At 38.0% G+C, this 20,003-nt stretch overlaps 3 protein-coding genes across 4 annotated transcripts in view; all 3 read left to right on the forward strand.

The window, feature by feature from the left end:
• The window catches only part of pabpc4 (poly(A) binding protein, cytoplasmic 4 (inducible form)), an 8,707-nt gene extending 3,459 nt beyond the window's left edge, over positions 1 to 5,248 (forward strand). The window contains exons 3-15 of one of the 2 annotated variants that reach the window (XM_037695129.1): positions 1,178 to 1,293; positions 1,741 to 1,880; positions 1,959 to 2,056; positions 2,142 to 2,279; positions 2,363 to 2,458; positions 2,534 to 2,803; positions 3,052 to 3,142; positions 3,227 to 3,325; positions 3,426 to 3,556; positions 3,638 to 3,728; positions 3,808 to 3,938; positions 4,754 to 4,857; positions 4,929 to 5,248. In XM_037695129.1, coding sequence (XP_037551057.1) covers positions 1,178 to 1,293; positions 1,741 to 1,880; positions 1,959 to 2,056; positions 2,142 to 2,279; positions 2,363 to 2,458; positions 2,534 to 2,803; positions 3,052 to 3,142; positions 3,227 to 3,325; positions 3,426 to 3,556; positions 3,638 to 3,728; positions 3,808 to 3,938; positions 4,754 to 4,852 — 1,500 coding nt within the window. In that variant the 3' untranslated portion in view covers positions 4,853 to 4,857; positions 4,929 to 5,248. The remainder of the gene's footprint in view (positions 1 to 1,177; positions 1,294 to 1,740; positions 1,881 to 1,958; positions 2,057 to 2,141; positions 2,280 to 2,362; positions 2,459 to 2,533; positions 2,804 to 3,051; positions 3,143 to 3,226; positions 3,326 to 3,425; positions 3,557 to 3,637; positions 3,729 to 3,807; positions 3,939 to 4,753; positions 4,858 to 4,928) is intronic. The other variant, XM_037695130.1, reaches the window with a different exon arrangement.
• Positions 5,249 to 6,753: 1,505 nt separating this feature from the next.
• On the forward strand, positions 6,754 to 12,127 carry ppie (peptidylprolyl isomerase E (cyclophilin E)). Its single transcript, XM_037694982.1, has 10 exons — positions 6,754 to 6,813; positions 7,181 to 7,279; positions 7,364 to 7,407; positions 7,911 to 7,937; positions 8,041 to 8,122; positions 8,201 to 8,301; positions 9,248 to 9,371; positions 11,175 to 11,360; positions 11,443 to 11,585; positions 12,014 to 12,127. The coding sequence occupies exons 1-10, from the start codon at positions 6,783 to 6,785 to the stop codon at positions 12,080 to 12,082; spliced, it is 906 nt and encodes a 301-aa protein (XP_037550910.1). The 5' UTR covers positions 6,754 to 6,782; the 3' UTR covers positions 12,083 to 12,127.
• A 1,144-nt stretch (positions 12,128 to 13,271) lies between these two features.
• Positions 13,272 to 14,732, forward strand: gjb10 (gap junction protein beta 10). The gene is made up of 2 exons (XM_037695149.1): positions 13,272 to 13,410; positions 13,758 to 14,732. Exon 2 carries the CDS (start codon positions 13,855 to 13,857, stop codon positions 14,644 to 14,646), a length of 792 nt encoding a protein of 263 aa, XP_037551077.1. The 5' UTR covers positions 13,272 to 13,410; positions 13,758 to 13,854; the 3' UTR covers positions 14,647 to 14,732.
• The last annotated feature ends 5,271 nt before the right edge of the window (positions 14,733 to 20,003 follow it).

Genomic DNA, 20,003 nt, shown 5'->3' on the forward strand with positions numbered 1-20,003 from the left:
TGTGTATAAGCCGCGCTTGTGTATAAGCCGCGCCTGTGTATAAGCCGCGGGTGTCCACATTGTGACATGAGATATTTTCACAGAAAGATTTTTTTAAACTTTTAATTAAATATGTACCGGTAACATACACAAATTAGTACAGTAAATGTTTTTTTTACTGAACTGTGCCTGTAAGACGGCGGGTAAAAAAATAAACAAATACAGTAGCCTACCAGGAAAGACATTGAACACTATCTTCATCTTCCTCCCGTGCACTAAAACCACTAAAGTCATCTTCTTCAGTATCAGAATTGAGCAGCCTCAAAAAAACTTCATCACATACAGACTCAGTTTCTCTTTCATTCTTGCTCTCAACGTCACTTTTGTCTGGAAGCAAATTCACAATTTGATTTGGTTTATGATTCACACTTCTTTCAAGTGGCTACAAATACTTTGTTGTGTACAACAAGGGAGGAAACTCCCAGAGGAAGGGGAAGTGAGGAGAGAACAAATGAATGAAACCAAATTTCATTGGTCTCCTGTGACCTGTTCAGTAATTTCATTGGTCATTTTTTTAAAACCTTTATTTATACAAGTAATCTCATTGAGTCACAAGGACCCTCCCTCCAAGAGAGACGTGTACTGGGCAGCTATGTGAGTGCCCGGGTGTGACGTGGCTAAATATTTTGGCAGCAGGAAGCTCATTAGCCCGTCAAAAACATTTTAAAAAATCCACAAATTAGCCGTCGCATTGTATAAACTGCGGTGTTCAAAGCCTGTGAAAAAAGCAGATGCTTATAGTCTGGAAATTATGGTAATTCTTGGAACCTCAGGATCTTAGATGCCCTTCGGCTCCAAAAATCCTCAACATCTACTCAGATGAGTCCTACATGAAGGACACAAACCATGGAAGAGTCTGGATGATGGAAAGAGGCATACTTGCGCTACAAAAGGAGGGCGGGATGAATCATTAGCTTTTTTAGTGCACATAGAAGGATGTAAAGTTCCAATGCAGTTGCAATGAAGTTGTTATGCTGAGCTGACTGTACTTTTATAATAAAATATTGTATAAATCATCTCCCTGAGCCATTAAAACAGAGGTTAGTGCTTTTTCTAACATGTCTATCCTCTGGTTTAAAGCTCAGGAGCTGGCGGACATTTAAAGCCATGTGTCTTTGCATGCCTTCCTCTCCTCCAGGTGGTGTGTGATGAAAATGGCTCCAAAGGCTACGCTTTTGTCCACTTTGAGACCCAGGATGCAGCCGACCGAGCCATAGAGAAGATGAACGGCATGCTTCTGAATGACCGCAAGGTGTGAGTGTCTGATCATCCTGGTACTTGTTGTTGTCGTGACCAAGCTTGTGTGTTTTAGTAAAGGATCAAAAGTAGAAATTCAAACCTAGACTGCAGAAGGGGGAAGGTCTTCATAGCAAGGTATATAAGATCCTTTGGTCCTCCTCAGGTTGCCTTTTTTAAACTTGGACAGTCTGTCCCTCGATTCCTCTCCATCCACCACCTCGTCATGTTTGGGACCAAAGGTTATGAAGGCTGTGCCAATACTTGTGCTTCATTTTAAAATAGTCGTTTTTTGTTATTGTTGAACCCACAACTGATTCGTCTCACGATGTTGTCCTCGTCTTTGAGCTTGCCCCGATCAAGCCACGATATCCTGAAACCTTTTTGCTGTTCGGTTCGTTCACCTTTCCACCTTCCTTAAGGCTTTTTACAAGTGTTTTGCTTCTCGTTCTCTTTGTCTTTCAGGTTCGTGGGTCGTTTCAAATCTCGCAAAGAGCGGGAGGCTGAGCTCGGTGCCAAGGCCAAAGAGTTTACAAATGTCTACATCAAGAACTTTGGGGACGACATGGACGACGAACGGCTGAAGGAGCTTTTTGAAAACCATGGTAACTTTACACGAGATGTCTCTTTAATCTAGAAAATACTAGGTTTTGCTTTTTAAATCTTTGTCTTTTGACTTGTTGCAGGTAAAACTCTCAGCGTAAAGGTGATGATGGACTCTACCGGCAAATCCAGGGGGTTTGGATTTGTTAGCTTTGAGAAGCACGAAGACGCTAACAAGGTCTTTCAGATTTTCTGCCATGTTTCAAGGGTAGGTTTACCTTCTTTGTGGAAATGTTCTCTGATAAATGTGTTTCAATTCTAAGGCTGTGGAGGAAATGAATGGCACCGAGCTCAACGGGAAGACCGTGTTTGTGGGGAGAGCTCAGAAGAAAATGGAGCGTCAGTCGGAGCTGAAGCGGAAGTTTGAGCAGCTGAAACAAGAACGAATCAGTCGTTATCAGGTCAGGTCCTAACACACCTGTTTTTACGTTAAATATAATTAAAGCTGCTGTTTTTATTTGGAGTTTTATTGTTTTTATGTCAGGGAGTTAATCTTTACATCAAGAACCTGGATGACACCATTGACGATGAGAAATTGCGTAAAGAGTTTTCTCCATTTGGATCCATAACGAGTGCTAAGGTGAGAGAAACCAGATCAGTGGATTCAAACTAAAAACATGTTTTTGAAGTCTCATGGCATCTGTTTTGGTGATAGGTGATGCTAGAGGAAGGCCGTTCTAAAGGTTTTGGCTTCGTCTGCTTCTCTTCGCCTGAAGAAGCCACGAAGGCCGTGACCGAGATGAACGGTCGCATCGTTGGCACCAAACCTCTGTACGTGGCTCTGGCTCAGCGCAAAGAGGAGCGCAAAGCCCACCTCACCAACCAGTACATGCAGCGTATAGCTGGCATGCGGGCCATGCCGGCCAACGCCATCATCAACCAGTTCCAGCCCGCCAGTGGCTACTTCATGCCAGCTGTGCCGCAGGTGTGCAATTTAAATTCTGATGAACGGAAATGGGCTTTTTATGGTGCATTTAGACGAAAAAATCAATCTCTCTTGCAGGATTTGATAGTGACCAAAGCTAAAAGGGGAGAATGTTTGTTAATCAAGTGAAAATAAATTGGACTTATTTTGCATAGATGTATTTTTTCCTTGTGAAATTTTGTGATTGTTTGGATTATCATTTTTTCTGACTGTGGTAAATTATGCATTTCATGTTTTGTGCCCTATAGGCTCAAAATAGGACGACGTACTATGCACCAAATCAGATGGCTCAAATACGACCCAACCCCAGGTGGCAGCAACAAGGTGGCAGAGGTCAAGGTGAGCATGCGGGCTGTGAGTGTGCAATTTAAACATCTGAGTTAAGGTTTGATGTGATTATCTTTTTTTCTTTGCCCATTCCAGGTGGTTTCCAAGGAATGCCCGGTTCCCAGCTCCGTCAGCCTGGACCTCGTGGCAATCTGAGACACATGAGTCCTGGTGGCAGCGGGCAAGGCCCTCGAGGTGTGTTTGTACATGAAGATTGAAACAATTGTTTTTCAGCAAAGCATCTATATGACTCAGGTTAGTGAATTACTGCTTTATTTCTTTTCTTTACTGACAGCTGCGAGCCAAGCAATGGCTCCTCGTCCATCCATGGGCGTCTCTGGTCCCCGGGCCATGCCTCCTTACAAATACGCCACAGCTGTCCGCAACCCCAACCCTCAAGTGGTGCAACCTATTCCCTTACAGCAGGTATTGTTTTACTATCCTGTCATATAAAGCATCCAATTGGGTAAATATTTTTTCCTGAAATGTCTCATCCGTCCTGTTCAGGCTCAGCCAGCTGTGCACGTTCAGGGCCAGGAGCCGCTCACGGCCTCCATGCTGGCCGCTGCGCCCCCGCAGGAGCAGAAACAGATGTTAGGTGAGACTCGCTGCTACAGTAAATGTGCTTTAATAGCTTTCATGTTTTAATTTAAAATCATTCCTTCCTTTGAAAATAGGAGAACGTTTGTTCCCGCTGATTCAGGCCATGCATGCCAACCTGGCAGGGAAGATCACCGGCATGCTGCTGGAGATCGACAACTCTGAGCTGCTGCACATGCTGGAGTCGCACGAATCTCTCCGTTCAAAGGTAACTCATTCTACGGCTCTGTTTCTGTCTTCTTATGCTAGTTTTAGTTTTTAGAGATCATTCTGCTACTTTTAGCTTTCAGCCAACCTTTTTCCTTTGGCTTTTAGTTAGTCTTGTTACTTTTAGCTTCTGGCTCTCCTTCAAATACTTTTAGCTTAGGGTGACCAGTGTCCCCATTTCTGGGGACAGTCCCTGTTTTGGACGACTTGTCCCCAGCTAAAGCTGTACCCGGAAATGTCCCCTATTTTAATGTTTTTTTCAATCAGGAAAAAATATATATTGCGTAGCTAGCCATTTGCTACTTTTTGCTATTATTTCTTTACTTTAACCTTTAGCTAGCCTTTTGCTGTTTTTAGCTTTTGGTTAACCATTTTGTGTTTTTAGCTTACCTGTCATTTTGCTACTGTAGCTTTTCTACATTTAAGTTTGTTCAAATCTTTTTATGCTTTTAGATTATGTTTATTAGTTACTGTTTTGCTGTCCCACACTGTTCAGCTATTCTTTCACATATTAGTTTTTAGCTAACATTTAGCTGTTTCTGGCTTTTAGTTAACCTTTTACTACATATACAGTAACTTTTATCTACTTAGTTTAGTCTAGCCTTTTGATTAATTTAGCTAGTGTTTCGCATCACCTAGTTTTAGCTACTGTTCTGCTTCTTTTAGTTATAAAAACTGATTCAGCTTTTTCAGCAAGCTTCAGCAGTCAAACAGCACTTTTGCAGAAAATGCCATTAATCTAGTTTACTTTGCATCACTGAAACCATGACTTTTCTTCGTTTTGTTCACTAATTTGTGTTTTTATGTCCGCTTCAGGTGGAGGAAGCTGTCGCTGTTCTGCAGGCCCACCAGGCAAAGAAAGATGCCACCCAGAAAGCTGGAAGCATGGCGACCACTGTTGCTGCAACATCCTGAAGGCTGTAAGCTCTGATACCAGTCAAACTTTGATCAAACATTATTTTACGTCACTAACGAGAGGTTGTTGTTTCAGGGTGAAGAAAAGAGAGCAAGGATGAACTTGACACTACAGAGTCTCATCAACAAATCTGCAAAAATATCAGAATAAAATGTAATTTTAAAAGTACTTTATACCATCAAACTGCATACCAAAGGCAGCAACGCATCTAAATCCTGAATGCAGCCTCCACTTTGCTGCAACAGAGAACCATTTTTCCAAAAGGAAAACAGAGCCTTGTTGTTTTTCTCAGATTGAAAGCTTCATGTTTGATTTGAAATGAAGGAGTTTGCCTTCTTATCATGCTGTCATGATGAGGTGTGTGGTATTCTCAATAAAGGAATGATGGACAGACATATGGTCTCATTATTTTAAGTGGTTCCTCAAATATATTTTACTCTTTTAGAATTAAATGTTTAAACAGAGACAAAGTGTTGCAGCATCTCTTTCTTTACAACAAAGCACTGTATATGAAAAAGGAATTTAAACAAACATTGTTTATCTCTGTTCTCAATAATCTCAATTTTAATTTACATCATGCCCACCATGTGTTTGATGTTAAATATTTTACATATTATGACAGAAACAAGCTTTCAATAAGCCTTTAAACTTTCTCTTAGCCAGTGTTGTAGGGAAAAAGTACATGGAAAGTTGAGGATTAAAAGTCTAATGCTGACATAGAATGAAAAATTTATGACCATAATAACTTTATGTCACATCTAAAATATGAAGATACTTCATTGGTCCTTTATTATGTTCTATTGTTGGTTCTTGTGTATGTATGTATGATGAATGTAGTGTGTCAAAGAAGAATTTCTGCCATAAAAGTGGTAGACAATAAAGTTTTTATCTATCTATCTATCTATCTATCTATCTATCTATCTATCTATCTATCTATCTATCTATCTATCTATCTATCTATCTATCTATCTATCTATCTATCTATCTGTCTATCTATCTGTCTATCTGTCTGTCTGTCTGTCTGTCTGTCTGTCTGTCTGTCTGTCTGTCTGTCTGTCTGTCTGTCTGTCTGTCTGTCTATCTATCTATAGGAAATAGGTTTAAGCTGTCATACATAGCTTTAATTTTTAGTTTAACATTTTATATCTAACAAGATATGTAAAAACATACATTATTTAGTTTAATAATATTAAAATCTCAGTTTATTTTCATTTTACACATTCCACAAAATTTAAAGGTTGTCAACTCTTGTTCCTAATCTACTCAAAACATTAATTTTAAATGATTCACTTTAATCAAGCTTTTATTAATTTAAGTGAACAAGTTAACAAAGTTTGTCATTCTTAAATTCAGAATAATCAGCATGAAATTATTTAGGAAATACTGCTTTAAAATTTACAGCAGAAAAGAAAATGTATTTCCTTTTTTATGAGTTTTAACAGACTGCCAAAACTATGTTTGACTTGTTCTTATTCGAGTTCATTAGAAAAACAAAACTTATTCAATCATTTGAATTTTGAAATTGTTCAAGGCAATTTTTTCTTTTTTATTATTGTTCAAATATAATTCAAACTATGAGCAAATCTTAAATTTATTAACTCTGTTATTTTCTTAGAAATTACAGTAACTTCAACATAGAATATATTTTGCTTCATGATTTTCATGATTTCAAAAAGGCTTGTGTTGCTTTGGATGAAATATGAAAGTAATATTAATATTTCTTAAATAATGGAAAATCAATCAAGATCATTTTTACTGTGCTTCCTTTCCTAAATCCAGTTCTGGTTTCGGATGCTTAATAATAAAATAAGAGCTGTAATATCAGATTTGGCCACCAGGGGATGCAAGAAAAAATAAAGACGAGAGGCGGGGCTTACTGTGATTCCACCAATCAGCGATCGGGGTCAAAGTTGACATGTTATATTCAATATGGCGGCTAGTAAACGAGTGTTGTATGTCGGTGAGTTTAACATTTTTTTTCTTAATTTAATCAAAAAATATTTACACTTCCCGATGCTTTTAACTTTTTAGATGACTTATTCACAAAACAACGTTAGTGTAATTAAGACAGGAACGTAAACCCAAACTATATGCATATTTATCTATCTTATTATACGTAATGAACTTAAAATTACGTTTAAACAAAGAATTAAAATGAAACATCTGACCGAATTAAAACATTTTCAGCGTTATTCTTCGCCAAACTGGATTATGCTATGCTATACGATTACTAGTCTGTAAAAACATTAAAGTTACATATTTTAAATGTGTTATTCTGCCTACTGAATCGATATTATTAGCGGCGACTGACTGAGTATTTCTGCCAGGTGGTTTGGCAGATGAGGTGGATGAAAAGGTGTTGCATGCAGCTTTTATTCCCTTTGGAGACATTATAGATATCCAGATACCTTTAGACTATGAAACAGGTAAGTCCAGTAGTGTTTATGTGTGATTTAATAGGTGCTACTGACAGTAAAATTAATCTCTTGTGTTTCATGTTCAATTTTCAGAAAAACACAGAGGATTTGCATTCATTGAATTTGAGCTGGCAGAGGTATGTCAACAGGTGTAGTTTTGTCTTCGCAATCTTATAATGTATTATAATAATATAATGTATAAAATCCTAATTTAGACACAGAACTGTCTGATACTGAACAGCTTGTTCTGACTTTTATATGCAGTTGAAGTTCATCTGTTTTGTAGCACAAAGCAGCTCAAATGCCTAAAATCCTTTTTATGTGCGGTCAGAAAACCTTACAGTATAAACCACAGTAAAGAAGGATGGATTATTAAACTATTTAATTTGAATGTTGTCATACATTTAGAAAGTTATTCTACCATTAGTTGTGTGAATGAAGCAAAGAAAATATGTGTAATTTGGAAAGATATTAAATTTGAGTCTGGGAAAAGCCAAAAACTGTTGCTCATAACATCTAAGAAGTCCAGAATTTAAGTAAGAGCATAAATATTCAGAAATACACTCGCATGCCAATCCAATGATTTAAAACAATATTTTTTTATTAAATATTTAATTGTTGTTTTTTTTTTGTTCTGCAGGATGCTGCTGCAGCTATTGATAACATGGTATGTTGGTCATGTTCCTGTTGTGCAAGAAAATATTCTTGTTTTTGTGTGCAATTTTTCACAAACGAGGCATCTTGTTTTAATAAATGTTATCTTTTACTAGAATGAAGCAGAACTGTTTGGGCGAACTGTCCGTGTCAACATCGCCAAGCCCATGAGAATCAAAGAGGGTTCTTCTCGACCAGGTGACTGGAAAGAAATCTGTGCAGAAACTGTATGTTTTGAATGATTCATTGGCGTGACTGTAACTGCTTCTCCCACAGTGTGGTCGGATGACGACTGGCTAAAGAAGTTCTCAGGGAAAACTGTGGAAGACCCTGAGGGCGAAGCAAATGCTGGTGAAACAACCACCACGACACAGGAGGTGAGGTGGCTTTTACTTTAATGCGCACTAAGCCAGTTCATAAAAGGGTCATTTTTATCTCTGACCCCCCACATTTTGAAATACAACATCTCATGCAAGCTCCAGATGACAGGTTGAACCAAGTAACGATTTAAAATAACTACTTGGCTTTCATGGCTAGAAAGCTTTTTACAAATTTACATTTGGCATTATACAATCTAAAACAACCAGTCTGAATGTAATGACTTTGATTTAATTATACACGCAGTTAGAATGAATAGAACTATAAATAAGGACTCTTTTTTTTTTTTTTTCCATTGTATGATCCAGTATGTCTAAGTATTTCTTGGTTTCGATACGAAAAACAAACACCTTGGGCATCTTCACTGTGCATGCAGATTGTACATTTTGTGCTAAATGAACTAACATTCTTTGAAGGGATGCCTACCACCTGCTAGCTTGCAGCTGAAGTTTTAAATAAAAATGTAAAGTAACCAGTTAGTGTTTGGAGTTTGTGATCGTGATAACTCTCAGCTACTACCACACCAAGTTTTAGCTCAATGTCTTTACAACTGATTGAGTTATAGGCATTTTGTGTTTACTAAGAGCTCCTACCTGTGATGGCCATCTGGACCTGGGTTGACTATTTATTTAGTTGTAGATGCACATCTAATAATTATGTTCCGAGTTTCATTAAAATCTATCCACTGGTCAACAAGATAATTGAACAGACAGACAAGTGCACTACGATGATCACCCACCTTTAATGGCACTGTGATAATGTTTTTTTTAGCATTGTTACTGAATTAGTTTCTCTGTTTTCTCTGTATATTTGTATGCAAGAGACTAATTGTAAATAGGTGCCGTATGAATACCTTAGTTGCTCCCAGGGGCAGAAAAACACCTTTTGCACCATTTACTATTGTGGGATCTTGATTGTTTATATTTGTGGGTTTGTTTTTTGCAGGGTGAGCCACCAGCCAAAAAGGGCAGAGTAAATCCGCAGGTCTACATGGACATCAAGATTGGCAACAAACCAGCAGGAAGACTGCGCTTCCTCCTCCGAGCAGACATTGTTCCAATGACAGCAGGTCTCCACTCTGATTCATGCAAAAAGCTTTTTTAAAGATATTGTAGGGAGACACTTTACTGTATTTCTTTAAAGAATACTGAATTTTACAGTTAGTTTCTGTTCAAAATAACATGCTTTTGAATCTAAAAGTAAGAGGTTGACTAAAGCCAAATGAATTGAAAACAGCTTGTGTTTTGCAGTCACTGGTTTTGCTATTGGAGTTTAAAAACAGAAACAACTGGACTTCTATTCTGAAGCGGAAGACGTTTCACTTCCCATCCAGGAGGCTTGATTAGTTCAAAAATGTGTGGAATGTTGGAGAAAAATATTCTTGCTTTATCTTACCAAAAAGAGTAATTCTACTCACCCAAACATATGATTCATGGGCAGAGTTGGCATTAATAAACAACAGCCATAGTAATAAAAACATTCATAACCTTTGACCAAAACTTAAAATTAATGAATTGATGACCTGGATGACTGAATCTTCACCAGCATATCACTATTGGAGTAATTCACGATTTCCATTCTCTGACTGAAAACCTGAATAATGGTGAGACAAAGCCTTGAAAATGCTCATAATATATAATAATAATATAAACTAGTTACCTTCCTATTTTAGATTTATTTATTTATGTCTCTTATGTATTTAGAGTTAATTCTTATTTTAGGTAGGTTGTTAAAATGCATTCTGTGGATCAGAGCAACACATGATAGTTATTCTTTGTATAATGTTAATAACCTTTTTTTTTTATGAAAACAAACTCATTTTACTGGCAGTAAATGCAACTTCTGAGGTGTTTGCTAAGAAAACAGCAATAAATCAAACGATTGTACTGGACGCTTGAAGTTTTAGATTGTTAGGGGCTCAAACAATTTGTCCTGGTAGGAAATCATTTTCATAATGTCACTGTCAATCAACAATAGCTAGTGTTGCCCAGGAAAACCTTCATAAAACTGAATGTTTTTCCATAATCTAAGAGTGGATGAACAACGCCACTCAGTGGCCTGATGTTTCACATTCCGACTTCTTGTGAGACTGTTTAAAGAAGGAAGTGACGTGATGTTGCTCCAATCTGTTCACAGCATTATGTATTTAATGTTCTGTCCTAGTCCACTTTTTAACTCATCTTTCATTAATTGTTTTCAAACTGGTAACTTACAACCCACAATCTCATTTACACACATAAAGAATGTATTTTTCCTTAAAGTAATGGGGTTTGGTCTGGCAGCGTTTTTTGATTTATGGAATGACAAATTTATCCCCCCCACACCTTTGACTCTTAATACGAGAGCTGGTTTACCTGTCAAAGATGTTACAATATTCCACCTTTCCTGTCTCTTATGCATGCACTGTTGTTTTAATTAATTATAAGAACAGAAGTCCAGTGCAGAAACAAAGTATAATATTCAGGTGTTGGTGAGCTTTTGAAGTTTGCTGTATAGTTTCTTCAAAGCTCGAGTTCAAGGTGGGTAAAACACGAGGGACGGAGGGTGATTCCTGCAGAACACTCATCCTTAGAAATGCACTGGCATTTGTTCAAAGGGCGTTATTTAAAAAAAAAAAAAAAAAATGTGCAGCTAATCTTGCTATCTCAGCAGCAACATCCTGTTTAAATTCCAGTTTAATGGCAGAGTAGTTGCTCCCTTCAAATACCAACATGACTGAAAAATTATTCCCTCCTGCCGCACATTTTTCTTTTGGATTTCAAAAAAAGAGAAAAAAAACCCAGTAATGAACTGGTCAGCTGTGAAATAAAACGTACTATGTAGAGTAACCGTTTTAAAAACGGTAATTTTAATGTTCTTATATTTTCTGTAGAGAACTTCCGCTGCTTGTGCACTCATGAAAAAGGCTTTGGCTACAAGGGCAGCAGCTTCCACCGGATTATTCCTCAGTTCATGTGCCAAGGAGGCGACTTCACCAACCACAACGGCACCGGCGGCAAGTCCATCTACGGCAAGAAGTTTGATGATGAGAACTTCATCCTCAAACACACGGCTCCAGGTGAGGAGCACACAAATCACCCTCTTGCTTTAGGTTGACGGGTCGATCTTGTCTGGTTAAAGGTTTACTTTCGTGCTCGCAGGACAGCTCTCCATGGCCAACTCTGGGTTAAACACTAACGGCTCGCAGTTTTTCATCACCACTGATAAAACAGACTGGCTGGATGGTAAACATGTGGTGTTTGGAGAACTGCTGGAGGGGATGGATGTAGTTCAAGCAATGGAGGTAAGTGCTAAAACTACAGTGTCTTTTAAGAATATTAGAGGCTTTTATTATAAAATTCAATTCAACGTTTATTTATACAGGTTAGTCTCATTGAGCCTCAAGGACTCATTTTCAAGAGAAACCTGTGAATGAATAAAGATTTATATCAGTGATTCCATTTGTTTTTATTGAAATAACGTGCAAATTAAAAATGTATTATCACAAAACGGTTGAAAAATAACAGCTTTGTCTGATTATTTTAACTGTGTTTAAGTGGAAAAACACTCATTATTTGAATTGCATATTGTTAAGAAATAATTTCTTCATCATAGTTTAACATTTAGACATGTGGAGTTGCAAATCTAAAAAAAAAAAAAAAAACTTTTAGCATTTAAATGCAAATAGTCTTCTTTTTATTGCCCAGTTATGGATTTTGTTGTGTTTTTCAGGCTCAGGGAACAAAAGACGGAAAGCCAAAGCAGAAAGTGATCATCTCAGACTGTGGAGAATATGTGTGAATAAAATAAAAAATATATATTATGCTAGTTTGTATGAGTGTATGACGGGATGTGTTTGTCTAAAAATAAATGTATGCTCTTTTTTTTTTTACTTTTTTTTTTGTCATGTAAATATTTCAATAAAAACATTTTCATAAAACAGACATTGTTCCTTTTTTTTTGTTTGTTTTTGTTTTTTTGTCTTTTTTTTTTTTTTTACATTATTTGATACAACCACACTAGAGGGCGCCTTGGTCACGTGACATTGTGACTCAATGGAGGGACTAGAGTCATAACCATAGAGGGAAAGCATCTGGACTTATTGTCATAATGGCAAACAGCAAGAGCTGATTTATGATAGTAAAATGTATCAAATCTGTAAAAACGCCACAAAGCTGTGTGTGCTACGGTTGTACCAACTGAAGAGAAAAAAGAAAATGTACCTCGTTTCACAAATTAACAAATTTGCTCATATTTACCTTAATATAAATTTGATCTGACCATAATTGAAGCTAATAATGCAACAGATTAAAATTAAAATGAGCCTATAAAGCTGATGCATTTGCTGTTCTTTGGCTAATAGTGTCTTGTATTGTTATAGGCCTACACTATGCTGAATCATGCTACAATTTAACACATTATAAAAAATATAAATATGCCATTTCCTCATATTTATGGATTATTTACACAATGAAAAATATTAATTTATATTTGATTATTTTTAGATTTCCATTACACAAACCTAACCTGTTGAGAAGATGGTTAGCCAGTATCAGTAGAGACAAGTTTCATCCATCAATCACTGGGTATGTAGTGAACATTTTCTGTGTTTACTAGGTAAATAATAATAATATGTTTTATTGCAATAGTTATGCAATACTCTTTATATGTAATTTCTGATTTGTTCTTGTTATTGATTGACTTCGGATCTAGTTATCCTTATATATCATCTAGTTTTACATGATAACTGAATTAACATTAATTATCAGTTTGACGAATTTATTGTGAAAGTATTGGAAATAATTTGTGACCTCCATGACGCAAGCAGTGGACGGGACAGGAAGTGCGCCCCCTACTTGTCTTATTTAACTCCATGCGCACGACGCATCCATCGTTGCGCAGTGGAGTCTTTGAGCAACGCGCTGCTTTTGCGCTGTATTGGTGGAACAAGTTTTTGGGCATTGGAGCCACACCTGAGCAGGTTGGGAGCGGTGAGGGTGTCCTGGCACGCGCGCGCAGCTCCTCCTCTCTCCGCTCGCGTCCTGCTGGCAGATCTGCTCTGGTTCTCCGCGCTGTTCTTTATCTCCGAGCAGCTCCGACTGGGAAGCTCCGTGAGCCGCGTTCAAACTGTGAGTATCCGAAAAGAATCTACAAAAAAACGTATCAGTCGAAAAGTAAAGAGGAGTTTGTTGATTTTACCGTGTCTGTGCGTAATTACGCGCGAAATGTTGAAACTTTTTGGAGTTCGTAGCGCAAAGTTTGGAAAGAGAGTGACTTGTTTCCGTGCAGCGACACAGTTGTCTTTGTGTTAGTGTAACGTATTAAACAAAAAGTTTTTCTATTTTATCATCATTTGTTGCTTAAAAGTTCATTTTCGTTTGAGAACATGAGATTACTGTACATGTTGACACCCAGCTCGACCTGATTTGTTTTTGTTGTCTCACAGTGGGATTTAACTCTTTATCTTTTGTTCCAGGCTGATAGATACCTGAAGTGGATTTGTGCCATTTTAGCTAAAAGAGGTTGTCTTCAATCAACAGAACGAGAAGACCGACTTCGAACAAACACCTATCATGAACTGGGCATTCCTCCAGGGCCTCCTCAGCGGGGTGAACAAATACTCCACAGCCTTCGGCAGAGTGTGGCTCTCCATTGTTTTCCTCTTCAGGGTCATGGTGTTTGTGGTGGCCGCCGAGAAGGTGTGGGGAGACGAGCAGAGAGACTTCAAATGCAACACGGCTCAGCCCGGCTGCCACAACGTCTGCTTCGACCACTTCTTCCCCGTGTCCCACGTGCGGCTGTGGGCCCTGCAGCTCATCTTTGTCACCTGCCCCTCACTCTTGGTGGTGATGCACGTGGCCTACAGGGAGGACAGGGAACGAAAGCACAGACTGAAGTACGGCGAGAACTGCCGCAGTCTTTACCAGAACACTGGCAAGAAGCGTGGGGGCCTGTGGTGGACCTACGTCCTCACGCTCATCTTCAAAATAGGAGTAGATGCTACTTTCATCTACCTTCTCTACTACATCTACGAGGGCTACGACTTCCCCTCGCTCATCAAGTGCAGAGAGGACCCTTGTCCCAACACGGTGGACTGCTTTATCGCTCGTCCCACTGAGAAAAGGATCTTCACCATCTTCATGGTGGTTACCAGTTTCATCTGCATTATCCTTTCCTTCTTTGAAATCATCTACCTGATCGGCAAACGCTGTCACGAGTGTCTCTCATCAAAACATCACTCTCGCTCTGTGGTGACCAACGCAATGTCCAGTGGAAGCAACCTGATGGAGCCAAACACTCTAAAACTGATGGGCAAAAGCACCCCTGAAACACCGGCACCCTCATACAGCGTGGCTGTTTCATGATCCAGGACCACAAAGACTCTTTGGAAGAACAAAGCTGACATGAACAAACTGTCCCTTTTTTTTTTTGTTAACTTAATATTTTTAAGCAGAGACAAAACTACAGAGACATTACTGTATTTCCTTCCTGCTTGAGAGCACGTATTTCTGAACCAGGAAGTATACGCGTCATAAATCTGGAATGTGCACTTTTTTTGTCTTTTTAAGTTGATTTTATTTAAATATACGAGCCTCTATGGTCCTAAAGAAATGACTAAAAGCTTGTCTGATTTAGCCTCTACAGCAGCAGCATGAGTCATTCCTTGGTTTGGCAAGCTTTACCAGCACATGTGGTTTTTCTGTGTAAGATTTTCCAGCCTCAAACGTTCAGTCTGCGCTGAAACTTTTCTCCTTTCACACAGACGTTCGTTTTGGGCTCTTTGTGAGTGCTGTTTTTGTACGTTATTAAAAAAAAAAAAAAAAGCAGGACACTGTCCTGATGTGTCATGATTGAACTGTTTTTATTCATGCACTGGAGCATGAGAAAAAGGAAAATGCAGTTTTGTCAACAAATTTAACGGATGTACATATTTTACAGTGCTGAGGTGCAACTATTCAGTGTATTTGTAAATGTTTTTTGTAATAAATATTATTTTATGATTAAACAATAATGGTTTTTTTTGTCTAAAATACACAAAAGGCTCAGATGCTCACATGCACTTCAGCATTTACGCCAGCACAGACGCTTATAAACGTACACGAAACTAAATGACAGTCTTAACATGAGAGAATGTACTTCAGAGAAGTGTAAACCTTCCACCCATACAGAAAAGAAAAGGATTTGTTGACTTTGCACAAGTTCTGTGGTTTGGCAAAGAGCGCAGCCATTTTTTTTTCTAGTCACGTTTTTCTTCCATGTGTAGCACAAATTAAATCAGATCCTTCCTCCTCATTGGAGGCACTGATTGTTTTGTTGCCATGTGAGGCGCCTCCATTGTTTAGGAAGATTGGTACATTTGGAAAAAACAGGAGGAGCTTCTCTTCTTCTTGGTTTGATTCATCAGCGCTGAGGGCAACTCCACCCAATGCAGGAATCTGAGTTCTGACACGAAACACAGATTATGAACGTTTGGTTACAGTTCTCTGTCTGCAGCATGCCAAGGCAGAGATGTGGTGAGAGCTTGGGGGCTTTTATAACTATTTGTTCTAAGGTTTTCAAACACTTCTATTTACTTCTATGTGCCAATGAAGGAATGGCATAAACAGATCTCGACAAGTCAAAAATCTTTCTACAAACAGCGACGGGATAATCTGCAGGCACTGTTGATGCTTCAGGGAAGCCTAAAGTCTGTGTCAGCCATTAAACAAAAATCTTTTTACCAATGATTATAAATTTATTGTGCCAATGTCGTTATATTGAAATGACAGGGAGTAAATTATTGAAAAAGAATTAAATTATCTATTAAAATAGTTAAAGGGTTTAAGGTAATTTTAATGTTTAAAACTGATGGCACAGTTCTGCAATCACTCAAATGTCATACAAAGAATCATTTTAAAGCAACAAATAAGCATTTTTTTTCTTTTTTTTAATGTTTTACATTGATTTGTGCCTAAATAAAGAGGCATAGAATAAATAGTTCAAAGGAGGTTTTTGCCTCCTGGTTGTTCTGTTTGATAATGCAACTTTAGTAGTAAAAGTATAAAATAATCTAGTATTAGTGGTTTATTCAAAATTGGAATGAGAATTTAATAAATCCTGTGAGAGTGTGCCCATTTTTTATTAAAAGGTCAAACTATTTTCATCCATTTATTGAAGGGACAAAAGAGAAAATGCTCAAAAGTTATAGAAAAAAGTTACAAAAACCTTTTAAAGAGTTTGGACTCTGACAATCTTTCAGCACACAGAACACCTCATGTTTTTTTATCCATATTTAAAAATACATATACTAAATCCTACATGTAGCAAAACAAGAGGTGATTAAGCAGCTCATTGGAAGGGTGACAAGAGTCACCAACACCTGAGGGCTTTGTTCTTGCATCTTTTTGAAAAAGATCTCTAGTTAAGGAGCTTTTTTGTAGCAGGAACTTATTGTTTAGAGAAGAATTTGTGATTCAAAAAAGGTGTCAAAGAATATTTTAATGTTTTGTGACGTATCTTATGCTAGTCTAGTGTAGCATGTTCAGGTCATATTGTGTATGGATGGATGGATTTCACGAGTGATAAGATGGAGTGGGAGATGTATCGACAAATTGGGGCCTCGTCCTCATTAATGGGGGCGTTGCTGCGGTCGGTCGTGGTGAAAAAACTAGTTGAGTCAAAAGGAGAAGCTTTGTATTTACTGGTCTGTCTATGTTTTAATACTCGTCTATGGTCCTGTGGTTTAGATCAGGACAGAAAAAACTGAGATCCCAGATACAAGCAGCTGAAATGAGCATCTTTCATAGGGTGATGATGGCTCAGTCCTAGAGACAGGGTGAGGAGCTTGGAGTAGAGTCGTTGCTCCTTCATATCCAAAGGAGTAGGATGAGGTGGTTTGGCATCTGATGCCTACTGGTCGTTTATTGAACACGTCCCACTGATAAGTGCAAACCCACTAAATGAAGGATTTGTGTATCTTCTCTGGCCTGGGAACACTGGAGAGTGTTGCTGAGGAGAGGGATGTGTGGGTTCTCTCCTGGACCTGCTGCCTCTGCGACCCGACTACGAATGGGGACGGGTTTACCAAAGCCTAAGCTCTCAGATGTTTCTGGACTCATGTTTACTCTACTATAAATAAAGATCTTTAAAGCAAACTTCTGACCTAAATTGAGCCGAAACGTTGAAGGATTTGAAGAGAATGTTTGAGAAGAATCATTACCAACCTAAAGACTATCCCCTGCCATGCTCCTCACTTACAGCATGTAGCGACGTTTTAACCTCTCCAGGTTCTGCAAAGAGCTTCACAGTTTCTCACCCACTCAAACAGCGTTATCTATTCTCTTTGTACATATTATATGCAGTATTTATGTACTCACTCACGAAATGCATATTGCAGTGGGGGTACAGTGTATTGCCCAAGGACAGTTTGTCTCAATGCAGGGCCTAGGGATCAAACCCCCATCTCTCCAATTGAATGATGAGCACAATGTCTCCAGGAAGAGTATTTAATGTTGTGATGAGCACAATAACCTCTGAAATTATTAAGCATCTGTACAATGAAGTGACACCAGCTGACACATAATGTAAATGTTTTTCTCATTGAATGGCCTGAGGGCTTTCCACATTTGGGAACCCTTTGCAACCCTCATGAAAGGATTGTGAGGATCTCTATCCAGACTGTTACCCCAACAATCCTCGGAAACATCCAAGAAGATACACAGATGGATAAACTTCCTAACCTTTTATTTGAATGATTAGTCTCTTTTGTGGCTTTGAGGGAACATTTTGATTAGATTCTATGAAATAAATCAACATATCTTTTTATTTCCTGGTGATCATGAAGTGGGTTCGTAAGTGGTTCCAGCATGTTCAGGCTTGTTTTGTTTAGCCCGTCTGACTGTGCAGTTCTTTAACTGATCCGGCGCACAACAGTCATCACCCAAACCTCCCAGGCTTTCTGGAAAGGTTTTCAGCACACCTTTTCACGGCTTCCTTCCTTTCTCAGCGCCGTCAGTTGAGAGTTGTGTGTTTATCCTGTTGTGTTGTTCTTGTTAAGACTTGTCATTGGCAGAGGTTGAGTCACGCTGTGCATTCTTTTTAAATGTGTTTTCTGCAGACTGCCATGACCAGTTCATCATAAATAGCCTACAGGCAAAAAAAATAACACAAGTTTTTACCTCTCCCTCGTTCTCGATTGCGTCACTTGTTCGCCGAAATGTCCAAAATTTCAAAAGAACAGATGTTATCCTGATGTGCTAAAGGTAGACGCTGAACATGACTTACCTGAGAAGCACAACATCTGTAAAAGTAATAAAATAAAATAGAAGAAAGAACTACTTGTCTCAGTGATAGTTGAGTTCATTCTCATAAGAAAAACACTGCACAACTATAATGCATTAAAAAAAGCAACACACCTTAGTTTCTTGCATTTTTTCAATTAGTAAGAATCCTTTTGTAAGTTCTTATTGAACTAATGCACAATTTAAGCATTAAATGAGACTATGTGCAGCACTAATCTTGGTTTAACTTTAGAGCACATGGTCTTTTCTTTTTATTCATGCTGTTTCAACACTGGATTTAATAGCTCCGAATACAAGAACAAGCATGTTCGTGCACATCCGTGGCTGTAAACTTTAAGGAGCTGGCATTTCTGAGAACTCCAACTCGTCTTCTGATAAAAGTGAAATGTTCTTCTTCTTCAGAATATCAAAACAGATTTATGTTTTGCACATAGCTAAAACTAACTTATACAATCTGAGTATTATACTGAGACTCTAGGGAGTTGTGTGACTTTGTTAACGGAGCAGAACAAAGGTTTGAAAGGGGTGAAAGCAACACAACTCTTTTGCTTTACATTATTATAAAGCCAGTCAGATTAAATAGTGCAAGTTCTTCACAAAAGAGGAAATGAGGTCTTTTTTTTGTGTGCAATTTTTAAAGCAACTTATCTTAAAAAACTGCAAACGTCAACATCAACAATTAGAGCGTCACCATGGAAACTTGTTGAACAAAAAAAAGTGTCAAAAGACTTGCACAACAAAAAAATGTATTCAAGGTGTGCCTACCCTTTGCGTGTGCAGGCAAACAATGAAACGAGGAGGCAATCTTGTTCCTGGAAACATAGAATGTGGAAAGAGACACTTAAACTGTGCAACCCCCTGAAAGTTGAACAAAAACTCTTTATTGGGGTATAGGCCTCATTCTGTTCCGTCTAAAACCAGCTTGATCAAAATGAATACTGTTTTATGGCTCCGAATGTAAAGAGTTTGAAGTTGTTTTCTTTCTGTAGGTAATATATATTTAAATAAAATCTTAATTTCACTTTGACCCCTGATTATTTGTTGTTTTCCAGTTGAAGACTTGTTGTTAACGAGAATAAAATTGAGTTATTTCTTTGGTGCACATGCCAACCCTAACATCTATTTGGGCTTTATTAAAACTAATTACTGTAACCCTAAAACTATAATTTAAATACAATCAAAATTATATTAATTCAACTCTGTTCATTATATTAATTCATTATATTCTGTATGTGCTGTCTATGAGTGATGACACAGTTAATAAAGAACTAATTTTTGGTGACTATTTGACAAAACATCACTACAAAAATAACCAGACTGTCCCTTTAGTCTGACTTCATTTTTACTTTTATTTTACCTTTTTATTTGTTAATTTGAAGTCCTTCCTCCTCACTCCATTAAAATCACATGTGTGTGTTAAAACTGTATTAAACTTTTTTTTT

The sequence above is a fragment of the Nematolebias whitei genome, chromosome 21, assembly GCF_014905685.2.
Source record: "Nematolebias whitei isolate Nwh7 chromosome 21, NemWhi1, whole genome shotgun sequence".
In the NCBI taxonomy this organism is placed as follows: Eukaryota; Metazoa; Chordata; class Actinopteri; order Cyprinodontiformes; family Rivulidae; genus Nematolebias; species Nematolebias whitei.

What these genes read in the sequence shown, in the direction of transcription:
- ppie (XM_037694982.1), top strand. Translation starts at nt 6,783, where the DNA reads ATGGCGGCTAGTAAACGAGTGTTGTATGTCG. An exon ending in ACCTTTAGACTATGAAACAG is followed by an intron (nt 7,280 to 7,363) that starts GTAAGTCCAGTA and finishes TTCAATTTTCAG; the next exon opens with AAAAACACAGAGGATTTGCA. An exon ending in AGAGGGTTCTTCTCGACCAG is followed by an intron (nt 8,123 to 8,200) that starts GTGACTGGAAAG and finishes CTTCTCCCACAG; the next exon opens with TGTGGTCGGATGACGACTGG.
- gjb10 (XM_037695149.1), top strand. Translation starts at nt 13,855, where the DNA reads ATGAACTGGGCATTCCTCCAGGGCCTCCTCAGCGGGGTGAACAAATAC.